The sequence below is a fragment of the Gavialis gangeticus genome, unplaced genomic scaffold (assembly GCF_001723915.1).
Source record: "Gavialis gangeticus isolate Ggan-Ray unplaced genomic scaffold, GavGan_comp1, whole genome shotgun sequence".
Taxonomy (NCBI): Eukaryota; Metazoa; Chordata; order Crocodylia; family Gavialidae; genus Gavialis; species Gavialis gangeticus.
The window spans coordinates 50,509,758-50,525,114 of record NW_017729030.1 but is presented as its reverse complement, the minus strand read 5'-3'; the positions used below and the strand labels follow the sequence as shown (position 1 = coordinate 50,525,114).

General features: G+C 39.6%; 1 protein-coding gene across 1 annotated transcript in view; it reads left to right on the top strand.

Annotated features, from left to right (window-relative positions):
• LOC109300953 overlaps positions 1-15,357 on the top strand; it is a 61,384-nt gene that overhangs the window by 40,452 nt on the left and 5,575 nt on the right. The window contains exons 3-5 of the mRNA XM_019521841.1: positions 1,856-2,045; positions 5,846-5,990; positions 12,311-12,445. Coding sequence (XP_019377386.1) covers positions 1,856-2,045; positions 5,846-5,990; positions 12,311-12,445 — 470 coding nt within the window. The remainder of the gene's footprint in view (positions 1-1,855; positions 2,046-5,845; positions 5,991-12,310; positions 12,446-15,357) is intronic.

Below are 15,357 nucleotides of genomic sequence, written 5' to 3'. Positions count from 1 at the left end.
TTTTTTTTTTTTTTGGGGGGGGGGGGGGGGATTCTTAAGTTTAGAGAGGAAAATCCCAGGAGCTAGAAAATTCAAAGTGTAAACTTAATGCTTGTCAATCTGATAACAGAGCTAAATTAATATGTATAACATTGACTGCACTAAATGAATGTGAAGTGAAGCAGCCTTACAATGTACATGTCTATGATAAACATTTCTCATATTTTTGAAATGTGAAATGAATAATAATGAAAAACAATGCATTCCATCCTTGTATTTCAAATGTGTCCTGCATGTAGAAGAAATTGTATCATTTTTGTCAACAAGTTTGAAAGAATTACATACTCTGGGCTTGGTGACCAATACAGAAATGTAGGCACTTAGTGGCAAAAAACCTGCCCAGACAGCATGCTCTGAGAGGTCAGAGAAAGTATCTGGTGGTATGTAGGAGACAGTCCCACATTGGAAGAATGAAGAAAAGAAGCAAAAGTATTCTAAGAGGGAGTGTGATTGTTGGGGCAAACTGGGTATTGTGGCATCTAGTGGATTAATGGATGAGGAGAGGTGATTAGGGCTGTGATAAACACCATTGTTTTGTCGTGTGGCAGTCGTACTCAAAGTTAACTTTCAATGGGATCTGGCACAGATGTTTGATAAAGCTCCTTAACAGAAAGCACTTTAGTCTAGTACCTCATCCATCGAGTTTTAACTTAAAGCGCGATGCACCATTTTTAAAGCACTCTAAGGGCCATGAATGTCTGTTCAGTTATGGATTTAGAGCACTTTCTGGGCAATTAATGCACAATAGATGTAATATCTATTCCTAGCCTAAGATGCCAGTTTGCCCTGCCTCATCCCCGGTTTAAACCAGAAATTCTCACTGGAGCTCAAAGAACCTTTCCTGATGGAATCATAAAAAAATGAGGCTGGAGGGGACCTCAAGAGGTCATCTGGTCCAACTCCCTGTTAAAAACAGGGTCATCCCATCTGAATCATTCCAGGCAAGCGTTTGTCTAACCTGCTCTTGAACATTTCCAAGGATAGAATAAAGGTTCTGTGTTCCAAAAAAAGGAGGCTAATATCCATAGATTCGAATTTACCGGTTTAAAAAAAATTGAAAAAATCCCAACCAGTTTAAATTAATGTACCTAAATAACTAGGCTTGAAGGCTAGGATTAGGATGGAAGAGATGCCTGGAAAGCTTTCAGTGCTTCAGTACATCGTTGTGTGCACCAAGTTCGGTTGTCATTCAGTAGCTAAGTTACTGGTGATGTGACTGTTGCAACAGGTAAATAAATTACTGTATTCATTTACATCTGTCTCATTCTTCCATTTGGGAGGCATATGCACTGATTGGAGTATTCTTTTTTACTTACTGTGTTTTGTACACTCAAAAAGCCTGGAAAGTGAAAGAAAACTGTTGTGTTGCAGCTAAGGTTCTCTGTCATTCTGAGGGTACCATTCCTTCTCGAACTATCAAGCCAGAGACAAAGGTGTGTCTGTGTGTGTGTAAGATGGAGGGGTCTTATTTTTTTGGTGGCAGCCTGGAAAACTGTAACAGACTCAATATAGGCATATCCCAAGAATATTAGCAATGTGAGGGACATTCTTCAAACCCTGGCAGCCTAATAGCCAATATGCCAATATACGTATCTGCCACGCAAGCATTCAGCAAGTCTTGGGTACTAATATAAGCAATGGTTGATGGTAAATGTTTAACTGTTTGTTTAAAATCTTTAAGTGCATTGTAAAATTATTATGGATTTATATGAATTTCTTCACTGAAATCTTAATTTCTTAGTTTCTTAAGTGCTATACACCTAAGCTCTACAGTTTCGAAAATTAACAAAATGTATTTTCCGTGTTTGATTTCTAGTGCAAAACGTATTGTCTTTGAAACGCAGGAAAAAGTTAAAAGAATTGGACCACACCTAGATATCTTTGAGGCTTTTCATGGAGCCAGAAGGAAGACTAGCTTTAGAAAATTAGTAAATGCAATTGTCTGCATTCAGAGATTTGTCAGAGGATGGCTTGAACGTATCAGATATAGGAGAATAAAGATCAAGGTAAAGTGTCATATGTTAAATTAATATACTGCAATTCACTTTACATATTAATGTTGAAATTCTAATGTAGTTGCCTAAGAATTCCTGCTTTTTATTACTCTGATATGAAATAGTGTTTTAGATCCCTGTGCACTGAGCCCTTCACTGTCACCTCTGTACTGCATACCTTGGGTTATTTGAAGATTTAATAAAAGCGGGGATAGTATTTGAACCTTCACTAAATGTATCATCATTTGATCTGAAGTAGAGCATCTGAGAAATTTTAGGAGTAAAGAGCCTGTGAATCATATTTTATCTCTTGCTATGAAGAGAATTATGGTACATATATTCATTGACCAGTTAATTCCAAGGATTTTTCCTCAAATATAAAAAATATATAATTAACAGGCTGCTCATTAGAAGTATTTTTCCCCTCTGCTATTAAATATTAATCACTAAGCCAAGCATTCATAGATTATGTCATAAAATTGTTCCTTTTGAAGTTTGCATCTTGTTCAGATAGTCACCTGAGAACTGTGCAGGGTGTGTCCAGACGAGCATGCACACGTGCATTGCAGCATCTCAAAGGTTTTCAAGGTGCCGCAAAATGCACGCAGCACATGTCAAAAGGTTCTCCATGGAGCCAAAATTAGATGCCAGGAAATCCCAGTATCTGAAAAAGGAGTTTAAAAAATAGTGGGGTGGAACACGTGGCTGCAACATTCACTGCCCAAAACCGGAGCCTGACTGGCCAGAGCCACACTCTGGTTGCCAGCCAGGATCCATCCACCCAGATCACCACTGCTGTAGCCCCGGAAGGCCCCCAGGACCCCAGGTAAAGCTGCTGGGGCCAGCTCAGGTGCTGGCCCCAGCCTCCCCTACCTCACCTGGGGCAATTTGCCTCATGCCAGAGTGCACATGCAGGGGCATTCCCCAGGGACAAGTAGCAGCCACACAACTATTTGATGCTGCTGTCTGTCCCTGGGTAAATGCACATGCACGCTTCTCTGGATGTGCCCATACTGTTCGCTTTTGATTTCCATTTCAGTATTTATAGAACATTGAAAGAACTTATGCTTATTATTTGCCTGCCTATAGAGCCTACAGTTTCACTTCAGCAGGCTGTCACTCTCTAGGCAATATGCAGACTTCTAATCAAATAAATATTCTGAAACCTAACTTACACTTGATTTGAACACGTGGCCTTTTAAGCAGACAAAACTCTTGGGCAGAGATGATAACTTTTATTAGACCAACTAAATAGTTGCAATTGTTTTTCTTTGCAAACTTTTGGGCACACTTGCCATTCAGTAGGAAAGGAGAAATAAGAGAACACTTAACATCTCTGATTTCTCCTTTGCTTATTAGTAGAGAGAGGTAATTAACTGTCAGGCTCAAGTCTGAAATCAGGCAGAAGCAGGACACCTTAGAGCAGTGGTGTCCTTCACTCTAGATGCCTTCAACCTTTCTAGATTGAAGGCATCTATTCTGAACTTTTCTGAATTTAGTGGCACCCTTGTTGCAAATCACTGGTCTAGGATCTCATAAGTGAGCACCCTGTTCTTTATCTGTTTTGAAGGTATCCATGTAGTTATTTACATTTATATAACCCAGACAAAAACAGATGGAGGAGGACTAAAGCAAGTAAAATATCAGATTGGGAAAAGACACACAGTATAGAATATGTCCAAAATAAAATTTTGAAGTTACATGCCATTTTTGTTAGCAGGCAGCTTACAATCAGCTTCAGACAACAATATTTTAACTGTTTTTCACTGGGAGTTTTTTCCTTTTACATTCTTTGTTGTCTTTATCTTTGTCATTTCAGAGAATGACATTTTTTTCCTGACCTCCTGCATTATTATACTTCTATCCTGACTTTCTTAAAAAGTACTTCTTCTTTGAAGCAAAAAGCTTGCTCATTCAGATCTTGTGAAACCCTTAGTTTTTCTTTTGACTTTAGTAGAGCCATGATTTCACCTCCATTTTCTGAATGTAGTTTTTTAGTGTCAACTTGTGCCTAATTCTGTACTTCTTGAAAAATCTTTGCAAATTTTGAGTGTGCAGCAAATCCAAAACTATCCCCCTTAGAATTCAAAGCCCTAAATAGCAGGGTGTTGCTGTTTCTGTTTTGTGTAGCACCTCGCCCATATTAAGTGCTATGCAAATGATGAAGTGTGGTTGCCCGCCTCAGGATCCATGAAACTGCAAGGCATTTATTTCTTACATAGCTCTGCTATAAGCCATGTGGGAGAACGTGATAATATTTCATCCAAGCACTTAGTATTATAATTTTTTTTCAAAGCATTTAACTGCTTATTTCCCAGTTGACTGAGTAAAAATATTCCTAAATGGTGATCATCTGTCCTTACAGCCCCTCCCAGTTCCCATGAGAGCTGGGCAGGAGGTTGGGGAGGAGGCAGGGAGGATAATATGGGCTGTGAAAAGCAGTTCTGCGGCCCCATATTTGCCTACCCACCCACCCACCTGCGGCAGAGTGTACTGCTTAGCACACTGGGGCAGCCAGTGTCGGGGATACTGGAGGGAGCCAGCAGTGAGGAGTAACTACAGGTATCATAGGACACTGGGACTGGTACTGTGACACTATTAAAAAGATCTCATATTACCCAAATTGAAAAGCACTGCCTTAGAGATTAATTTATTCAGAATTACCTTTCTAAATGAGTTAGTCTCAAAGGTGCCACTGTGTCCTGCCTTGCCTGGTTATTAAGGCTGAGTGGTTTCATGGACAAATTAACCATTATTACACTGCTCATTCAAGACCTTGACATACAGGCAGTCCTCGACTTACAACGTTTTGAGTTACAACGTTTTGCACTTACAACATTTGTAAATTGACACCCTGTTTCAACTTTGACATCAGTTTCGATTTTGCAATGCTTGATCCAATGCAACACCATGCCAGTGAACAAGTTTGCTGCATTGCTCATCTCCCTGGAGAATATCTGTCCAAACTTTCTTGGACACTTTCTATAAGAAAGCAGACAAGACTCCAGAAAAACCTGCAGCCAGGACTCCTGAGAAGACTCCAGCCAAGAACCCTTCAAAAAGTCCAACCAAGAGCCCTTCAAAAAGTCTAGCAAAGTCACCTCAAATAAGTCCTTCCAAATCAATATGATTGCTATTTACAATATAAATACATTAATGTAGCTATATTACTCATCTATAATTGATCAAGTACAAAATTCTGGGGAATTTCTGGTGAAAATAGGGTATTGGGCCTTGGTTCAGGAACCAATCCCCCATTTATAATATTGTTTCTTATGAGAAAATTGGTTCTGAGTTACAAAGTTTCAAGTTAAGACTCAGTTTTCAGGAGCCAATTGTGTCATAAATCCGAGGGCTGCCTGTACTAGTGATGCTTCCGGTAAATTTCCCATTTTTTGGTAGTTACTTTCTCTTTCCCCATGGCTATGTAATTCTATTGAATTTGGATATAGAATCCTGTCTTTCTAGCCATGACTCGTGCTCTCAGAGAATAACATCTGTTGCTCCATTATTCCTGGTCTTGGAGTCTTCAGGTGTCAAGTACTAAAATATGTCTACTGAGCATCTTTTGAAAGATCTTCAGTATCAGCTTTACAAGTCTTGTATACTAATTTTTTATACATCATATGGTGCATAATATTTTCTCTTATAAACTAATACATATTTGCTATAATGGAATTACCTCTCCTTGTCTCCTATTAACATTTCTTTCGTTTTGTATCAGTATCAGTTCCACCTCCTTATCTGCTTTCTTTAGTCAACCCGTCCTTATTTCTAAAAGTAATGAAAATGCAATACATATGTAATTACAGTCTGAAAGTCATGGGCCATCCCTTTCAGCAGTTGTGAAGAAATACCGTAAAATGTTGAGTCGTATTAAGCGCAGATCTGGTCTTTTGAATCTATCTACATCGCTCAGCTTTTCAGAACTAGAGGAGTGGATGGACAAGAAAACATGTAAGTGCTCTTAATATTTATGTAGACAATAATCTTTCATTTCCAATTTAAATATATGTACTCATCTCTAAGTACCACGCTGCGGCCATGGACAGATTTTACATCTGTAGCACTAAAAATGCCTTTTTAATATTGCAAAAAGCAAGCATACAACCATTCAGGCCGTTTAGAGTTGGAAGAAAACATGGTGAAACCACCATGAATGTTACCTCTTTCTAGTAGTGCCACATGTAATGTCTGCACACTTACATTTAGCACTACAAAGTATAGCTCAATCTTCCAGCATCCCAGAAGGCCTTAAGCTTTGTCCCCATCCCTGGCTCCAAGGATTGATTCTGTGATTGATGCTGAACACTACTGCCCTAGAAAGGTGGAACTGAGCACACATGTTGCCATGCTGACTTGCCATTCAGTGCCGTCGTTTTCATCAGCAAGATAAAATCCATCCCAATGTTCACGGAGGTATATTTCAAATGGTTTCCAGAGTACTGCATAATTAGAGTTGATTCTGGTGCTTGTTTTGTTGAGTCTCCTAACCAGATTGCACTGGTAGCCACACTTGAGAACAGCTAGGAGTGTAACTCCTGACAAGAATTTGGGATAGGAATTGACCAGGAAAGCTATGCCTCTACACTCTCAATTTTAATGGGGAGAGGGGGTTATGTCCTTGAGTGTATGGTCCCATAGCAACCAGCCAATAAATGCATTCCTCTGTGCTCGGCCATCTTTGGAAACCTCTTGATCCAGGGGGCCCCCTTAAAAACACGCTGGGATCTCAGCACTCAGACCTCCTTCCCTTCCCCCGCCCCCCCTTGACCATGGAGTGCTAGCAGCATATTCTCTTGTAAGGTTTTTGGAACTCTGGACAACCAGGGATTTGAATGCCTGTACACACAAGTCATGCCACATTTTTGTGGAGTTACAAATTTCTGTCAAATGAGCATCTGTCTTCTCCTATAACCTTAATGTTAGAAATTGTTCCTTAGTGCAAACCTCACTCCATGTTACCAGTTGCATCTCAAAGATGTCAATCCAGCTATCCATTGTTAGAACTACAGGATCTATCTCAGTTGGTAGATTCTACTGGTCAAGACACTGACTGTTGCAAAACGCATTGCCATAGATGCTACATTTTTGTGCAGTTGGTACTTATTGCACCTATGATATTTGATTTTTGCTTTCTATACCTACTGATGCTAGTGTTATGCACTGTCAGAGAAACAGTGGGTGAAAAAAGGTGATTTTGCAAGCCATCTTAATACCATACTGACATACAACAAGCAACCTCCCAACCCTCCAGAATTGGGGTGCTTGTCTTAAGTGGGGAAGCTGATTTTTCTTCGCAGGACTAGATACCTGGAGGAGTAGAAATGCAGAGGCTGTGCCCCTTCTTTCTCTGGCAGCAAGCAAGTTGTGGTGGTGTTCAGTGTTAACCCTTTCATAATTGCTAATGAATTGACAGTAGCTTTTGGCTTAGAACCCAAAAAACAGATGCACATTCTATAGTGGCTGTGAAAGGATTAAAACTAGACTCCAGCCCTGCTTGCTAGCTTCCTCAGAGAGAAGGGGTAGTGATTTTAATGCATAGCATCACCATGAAAGAGTTCTAGGCCATAACTCTGGAAATATCTTTTTTTTTCTACTTTCCACCTTCCAAAAACAAGGTGTGTGCCTCTTTTGGGGGATGTGGCATGCAGGAAAACATGGTAATTGCTTCCTTTTTTTACTTACAGTGGTTTCGCTTATAAATTGATTTAAGAATTATTGCCAGTTCTACCAATAGTTTCCATTTTTAGGATAGTGAATCTTGCATTTATAGAATATTCTAAAATGGAAGAAACAATATGTGTATAGAGAGTCTATCTCTATTTCTTCTCTTGCTATGAAAATATATATATGCCTTTTTAATGTTTTATTTTAAGGATCTTTTTTCAAAGCTCTATTTTCACACTTCAAATTACTTTCTCCATTGCCTCATTTCTGCCTAAGTGCTGACTGAATAGTGGAACATATGTTGTAAGGTGATATTTAGCACAGTCAGCTGCACTCCTTTGTAACAGGGCCATTATAGAACCTACACATGTGACTGGGGATGTAGCAAAGTGCAAGAGAGAAATGGGGCGTGGATGATAATAGGCTGAGGCTGCAGCCAAGAAGGTGCTCTTTACTGGTGGGAATTTACTTCTTATGGTCTACCTCAGAGTAGATCCTGAGTCCAAGTGCTGAAAAACATTAAAGAGGTAGGAAATGTTTGTTGCTACTAGCAGTATCCTCCTCAGCATCATCTGCAGCTTGTTCGTGCTCTCTATATTGTTTTGTATATGACTAGATGGAATTGTCTTTGGACAAAAATGAGGAGTGGCAAGATGAGATTAAGAAAAACTGGAAAAATAATATAGATTTCCTAACACATCAATTCTACTGCAGAATACTCTCCCAGGTAGTGACAGCAACATCTTCACATAGGGTATTTATAAACAGATGAGCAAAATCACTGAAGAAAAGTAATACTGCTGGTGTGGTTGGTCAGTTTTTCTATGTCCTGGGACAGCAAGCCACTCTAAGGACACATTAACTGGAAAATCCATAAAAAAACTTGGTTGTGCTGGAGTGGTTTTGTAGCAATGCTGATCCCAGAGTTATGAAAGTGGCAAGGATTTTTTTTTTTGGGATGATATCATTTTTGGACCAACTGCATGGTTTGGATAAAACTAGATAAGCTTTTGAATGCAAGGCATTTTTCATCAGGTCTAAGGGGGGAAGCATGATCAGTGATGATTAAGAACAGGTACTAGGGCAGTGAACTTGGAGAGGGAAGAAATACTCAGCGGTAGAAGACGAACAACTAGCAGAAAAGAAAAGGCTTGATTACTAGGAGACCAAGACCTGTTAAAAGGAAGGAGGGTATCACCTGTAGTGTGCAGAAAGAATTTCAGGAATCAGGTAGATTATAGTGTGCCATAAAGTCAATATCAGTGTTTAGTCCTTGGTTTTTAGCATCCAGTCAGCTTATGAATATTTGTTTCCAAACTTCCTTTTTATAGGTGTTTGGCAGATTTCTCTTGGGCCTGAGAATAGTGAGGTAAGAAAGGGAGTGGTTGTTCTGTGAAAAATGTGCTCCTACTGACATATCTGTGTCTCTATCCTTTATATTTGTTTTCATGAGAGTTCATTCTCCTCTGTCATTTTGACTTAGTTTTACCCATGTAATCACCATGGGATCATTTGGTGTACTGGATTAGATCGATCATATTTTGGGAAAGACATGTGTACGGTCCATAGATTCTGGTGGGCTCATTGTTGCAGGTGTTGATTGTTGTAGCAGTGGAGATGTGTTGACAGATTAAGCATCTATTGTTAAGGTAAGGCTGCATCCTTTCTAATGCCTGTTGAGCATTGGGGAGTTTGTTTCTGATGATGAATTGGGGGGTTGCTTGAAAGACGGGAGCGGAGGGGCTGGGAATATTTCTCTCAAAGTCTAATCTGTGTATAGGCTGTAGTTGTATGCTGATTCTTTTAATCAGTTCTGGCTTGGGGTGGAAGGTGACCACCAGAGGTGTGGTCACAGGAAGATGTCTTTTCATGCTGAAGTAGGTTACTGCAGGGTACTTGGGTGGCTCTTTCAAAGACAGAGTCTATTTCTCTACTGGACTTACAATATTACAAATATTCTCCTCACAGCAGATGCAGTGGTATTTGAGAGCCTGACTGTACATTACAGATTTTTGCTATAGTTGAGATGATTGCTCATTTCAGAGAAATAAGCATGGTGGTCCACGGGGTTTTTTTGTATGTGATGGTTTGGAGGGAACCATTCTGGATGTGGATCATGGCATCCAAAAAGTTGATGCTAGTTTAGGAGTATTCCAGAGAAAATTTGATTATGGGGTGGTATATGTTAAACATGTGGTGAAAGTCAATAAGTAAGTCCAGGTGTTCAGCCCAGATGATGAAAATATTTTCTATGTAGCACAGGTATGCTGCAGGTTTGATGGTACAGTTTTCTAAGAATTCTTTATCTAGGTGACTCATAAAGAGGTTGATTGGCCATTTTTATGCCCATAGCTGTACCCATAGTTTGGAGGAAAAAACAACTGTTGAAAGTAACCTTGTGGGTGAGGATGAAGCAGATCATATGTGCAACAATGTATTTGTTAGAAATCAGAGTGTAGTCCATGTTTTAGTAGGTATTTCCAACAGGCAGATGTGCCTACATGATGTGGGATGTTAGTGTGCAGGCTAGAGATGTCCATAGTTGCAAGTATGGCTTTCAATGGTAAAGTCTCAGATGTGACTTCAGTAATCTCCATGTTAGTAAATATAATCATCGTATAGGAAACAGGCAAATCAATCTCCTGTTTTTGTAGGTCTGTATTAAAAATAGGAGAAATAATGCATTCCTGGACCAATAATGTACATTTCCATGGAATACTACATTTTTTCCTTTAGCCAGTAGTTCATATGGAGTATCATAAGAATCTTTCTGTGTAACATGCTGTATAGTACTGCATGATTAAAAATTATGCATTATCCATGACATTGTGGTGTTAAGGTGTAGGTGGTTGAATCACTGAAGCATTCCTATTAAGTTGTACCCCTTCAAAGGTCCTTTGTTTGTAGGTAGGAGAGCATGTTACAACCAGATGCATTGGTTCTTGTTTTATCTTTGTAGTCTTTAAAAAAAATAGAGCAGAAAGTCTAGCTTAAAAGGAAGATATTGTTTTTCCTAAACATTGATGTGACATACATTTGTTGTATTTGAAGGAGGGAGAGAAACAGACCTTCTATATACATAATCCCATCTATTCTATTATCCTTAAGATGAATTCCAAACTTAGACTAGTTGTATTAATAATAGTAAACCATTTATGCTGCTAGCTAGAATGAAATTCTTTACTTACTGAGAAGGAAAATTATCTGGCATAGACTCTGCAAAAAATGCCTGACCTATGGTAGATCACCTAAAATGATTTAAGGATTTCAGAATGTAGGTTCTTGTGCATACTTAAAAAATATATATATATTCCTTGTCTCCCATAAAAGGTGCAAAATAAATCAAACAGCTCTTATTCTGAGCTCCTCTCTGGCTGAAACTTTATTAATACACTCATCCATGAAGGAAATGGTTGATGGTTAATTCTTTTCTTGTTTAGCTTAGGCTTAGTACAGCTAGGAGAACCTCCGTTATAATAATATGGAGATACAATACCCTACAATCCAAGTCCTCCTGATGCCTTTTTCCCCTTGCTAAGAATTGTTAAGCCTTCTGGTAGAGATGCCTCCAACCCATGCCATGTAATAAGGCCATCTCTCCTTATGTGGATCTTGAAACAATATTTTTCCATTTCTACCGATCTGGCTGGAGTTTGTAATTTTTAAAAAATCCTGGCTGGTATAGCAAAAGGTAACTGGAAATGTCATAGTACCTCAGGCATAAATCAAAAATGAATCTAATCTATTATCTGACAGAAGAATACAGTGTCTTCCCTTTATATAGTTTTTATACTACATATAAACCTGATTCTAAATAAGGTATTTCCTAGAAGACACAGAATGTAAGGGACCAAGGCATGGGTGAAGATACATTATTAGCAGAGCATAACTTTGCTAAATTGCCTGGCAGATGCATTGCGAGTGACGGACTCTTTTGTATTGCTGAGTAACAATTTGATCTAGACTCTTCTGTGTCAGTGGAAAGATTCCTCTCCTACATGACTGCATGTTTAGCAGTGTAGCAACATATCAGGAGCAGGGTCTGGTCTTGTATCATGGCTTAATGATTAGAGCTCTGAGGGGAAGCAAGAGCCTGGGGCTGGGTCAGGGAGCCAGAGCCATATACCAAAATCAGAGGAAATTCCAGAAGCAGAATCCACAACACAACCCAGGGTCAGGATCTGGGGATCAGATACCAAGTACCAACCCAAGGGGCAATCCACAGGACAAAGTCCAAAAACAGAGCTAAACCAGGATCAGGAAACAGATCTGAATGGAAATCCAAAACTGAAGTCCAGGAATAAGTCCAAAACCAGTCAAGAAGCAGGAGGCTTGCCACAGCAGAATTATTGATTGGCCTGTAGACCCAGGGCCCCAGCTACTGTTAAACAGATTGGCAGGGCAGTACTCCCATCAGCCAGTCAGGATGCTCACTGCCCCTAAGCTCGGGCAGCGTTCATTAGCTGAAGCTCACTGCTGTGGTGCCTGGCTCAGGCTGGCCTGCCTAATCAACGTCCCTGACGCAGAGCATTCCTGCACGTCTAAGACATGTTATAATAGTTTGTAAGTTTGATTGAATAATGAAAAAGTGTATGATTTCTTTTAAGTTTATGAAACAATGTTTGCCAAGAGAGAGTTCTGGAAAGAGATGGACAGAAGCGATCTGCCTGGATTTTTAAGAGACTGTGGACATTTTCTATCCCCGCATCAAATAGATGAGGCTTTGCGTTTGGTCTGTCCAGGTAAGTTCATTTCTTAAAATGTATTCATAATGGTGTGCTTCCTTTGCAATCTTGCAAAGTTCTTGTTTAGAGGGGGTAGAGGAGTTGTTGCTGCCATTAAGAAAATGGATGAGGCAAAACTCATTCACATTTTTATACTGCTTATTATCTGTTTTACATGAAAATAAAATGCGCTTTTAAACGCCTGTCTCCTTTTTTAATGCAAGGCCCTAAATCTACACCAGTGGATGTAGCATGTAAAAAGGTAAAGACAAGCTTTGTTCATTCTCCTTGGCAGCTCTGCCCTTGCAACTGTTTACAGACAAGGCATGTCCCCACATTCAGGGGCATGTGCTTTGCAGCAACATAAATAGTAGTGGCACAAATTTGTGCCACTGCTTTTTACTGCAGTGCATGCCCCTGCACATGCACTTTGGTGTGGGAAAGACTGTTCCACTTTGGGGAAACTGCCCTTTCCCCACTTCTCCCAGCTCCTGCTGTGCCGGAGGAGGTGGGACAGGGCACACACAGCTAAAGGAGTGGAGATGCTTTGACCAGCAGCCACAACATCTCCCAGGAGGACCAAGCCTCCGTGTCTGCTACCACCTGCTCCTCTCATGTGCCTTTTGCTATCCCCAGTTAAGCACCCTTCTGCACTTGGCTTTTTACAACTCAGTGCAAAAGACTACTACAACAAATGTACGCTACTGCTGGGGGAAGAGAAATATAATTTGGTAAAGGTGTGTGTGCAGGAAGGCACAAGCTGTTAAGCTCTTGCAGTTCATAATTGGAGGAGATAGTATATGCTGTTAGGTGGGTTAACTTCTCATTACCTTGTATTTATGGGCTCATGTCAGGTATGTTTTGTGTTTATCTGTCCTAACTCTTTTGCAGTTAAGTTTTTTTGTACATTAATGTTATTTTTAAAAGAACATATAATAGGAATAGCATCTTAGAAGAGATTTGTTATGTTGTGTAACCAAATGGAGACCCTTAAGCTATAAGCAATGGATTAAAACATTCATTTCAATTAAGTCTATACTCCATCATCTTTCATGGGTCTCCTTTTCTGGAGACAGCAAGGGAATCCATAGCAGCTTGACCCCTTTTCTAACAGCTGCTTCTGACCAGCATCTGAAAACTTAGTTAATGGAAATTGAACTTAAACACTGGGAGATGGAAAGGAGGGCCCACTATACAGCAGTACTCTTTTGTTTTAAATTAATAATGTGTGTGCATCTCTCAGGAGGGCTTTGGTCACTTATTTGCCATCATATCCAAAAGTAGGAAAGCAGGTTGCCAGGGTATTCCTGTTGAAACAATTGGCTGTAGAAGAACAGCCAGCTTCTGCAGTCAGGATTGTCAATATGCTACAATATTAAGACCCAGTCAAGACAAATCAGGCATTGCCTACAGCATTAGTGTCAGACCAATATTACAGTGAGTAGCGAGTCCAAAGATGGCTCTTCATTACTTTTGTGACTCCACCAATTCTGCTGGACAACTAAAACAGCCAAATAATTGGGAACATGGTCTTGGTTTGGATAATGACCTATTTCAGGTGTGTTCTAAACAGGTGAAAATGTTTGTTTCTGATTGCTTTGTTGTGGTAAACCTATATTTAATCATGGCTTATTTCATCTGTTTAATGACCTACTGTTTTCAGTTCAATATATTTTTATGAGATTTTTTTAGAGCCAATTCTCTGCTGAATCTGAATTCTAAGGCAGCAGATGACTTTGTTAGTAGCTGACCCTCCATCACGTTTGAATATTAGCATATCTTAGTATTTGCTTCCAGTAAATTTAATTAATTTCTTATGGAAAATCATGCATTATATGTCATTTAGGTCACATTCCTTAGGCAGCCGGAATAAGACCAGGTATTTTTAGTCATTGGCTCAGTCCTCATCACTATGGTAACAGGAGATTTTGTGACTGAGACACATATTTTTTGTCTTATCTCCTAGTTTTGGGAAACCATTCCTGCTTCTTACTATGTTCACAGAAAGACTAGCAAAGGTTAATTTTACCCCACTCATTTAAGTTATTTAGCAGCTCTTTTAGATATATCATATTATCAAGATTGGGCTCAGCAGCTCAAAGCTGGGGAACAGATTTGACAGGGTTATAAGTTTCTTATTTACAAGAAGTTTTAAGCTCTATCAAAGTATAAAAATGTAAATAATTAGAAATTGCCCAAACACAGAGATGTGCCTGTGACTAAGGGACACTTATAAAGTGACTTCTAATGTAAACATTTTAAATAAATGGCACTGATCTGTAAAAGTGCTCTCTGTTTTATAATATGAGCATCATTTATTTCTGAAGATACATTATTAACAGAGTATAACTTTGCTAAATTGCCTGGCAGATGCAGTGTGAGTGATGGACTGTTTTGCATTGCTGAGTAACAATTTGATCTAGTCTCTTCTGTGTCAGTGGAAAGACTCGTCTCCTACGTGACTGTGTGTTCAGCAGTGGAGCAATGTAGCAGGAGCAGGGTCTGGTCTCGTATCATCTTGTGTTGTAAATCTCTGGTATGGACATTGACTGCTGAATATGCTACCAGTACTAGGTGGCAGAAGGCTTGAATAAATATCACACTCTTAGAAAATGCAGAAAAGAAGGACATACTCTGCTTTTTGTGCTGTTGCTGTTGCCCATCTGTACACTTTATTCTGTTTGCTGCTGTTGCAGCATCTGTTGAACTCCAGCTGCCTAGGTGGCTTAGCTCCCCATTTTCACTCCCATTTGCAGAAGTTGCAGGTGGTGACCTCTGGCTGTTTGTCTAGCAGGCAATACATTGCTGCCCAGCTTTTCAGGCAGTGTTGCTTTTTGTTGTTGGAATGCCCACCCATTCCTGCCCATCCATCCCATTAAAGCTCTTGCATGGAATGTATGTTATAATATATATATATATATATATATATA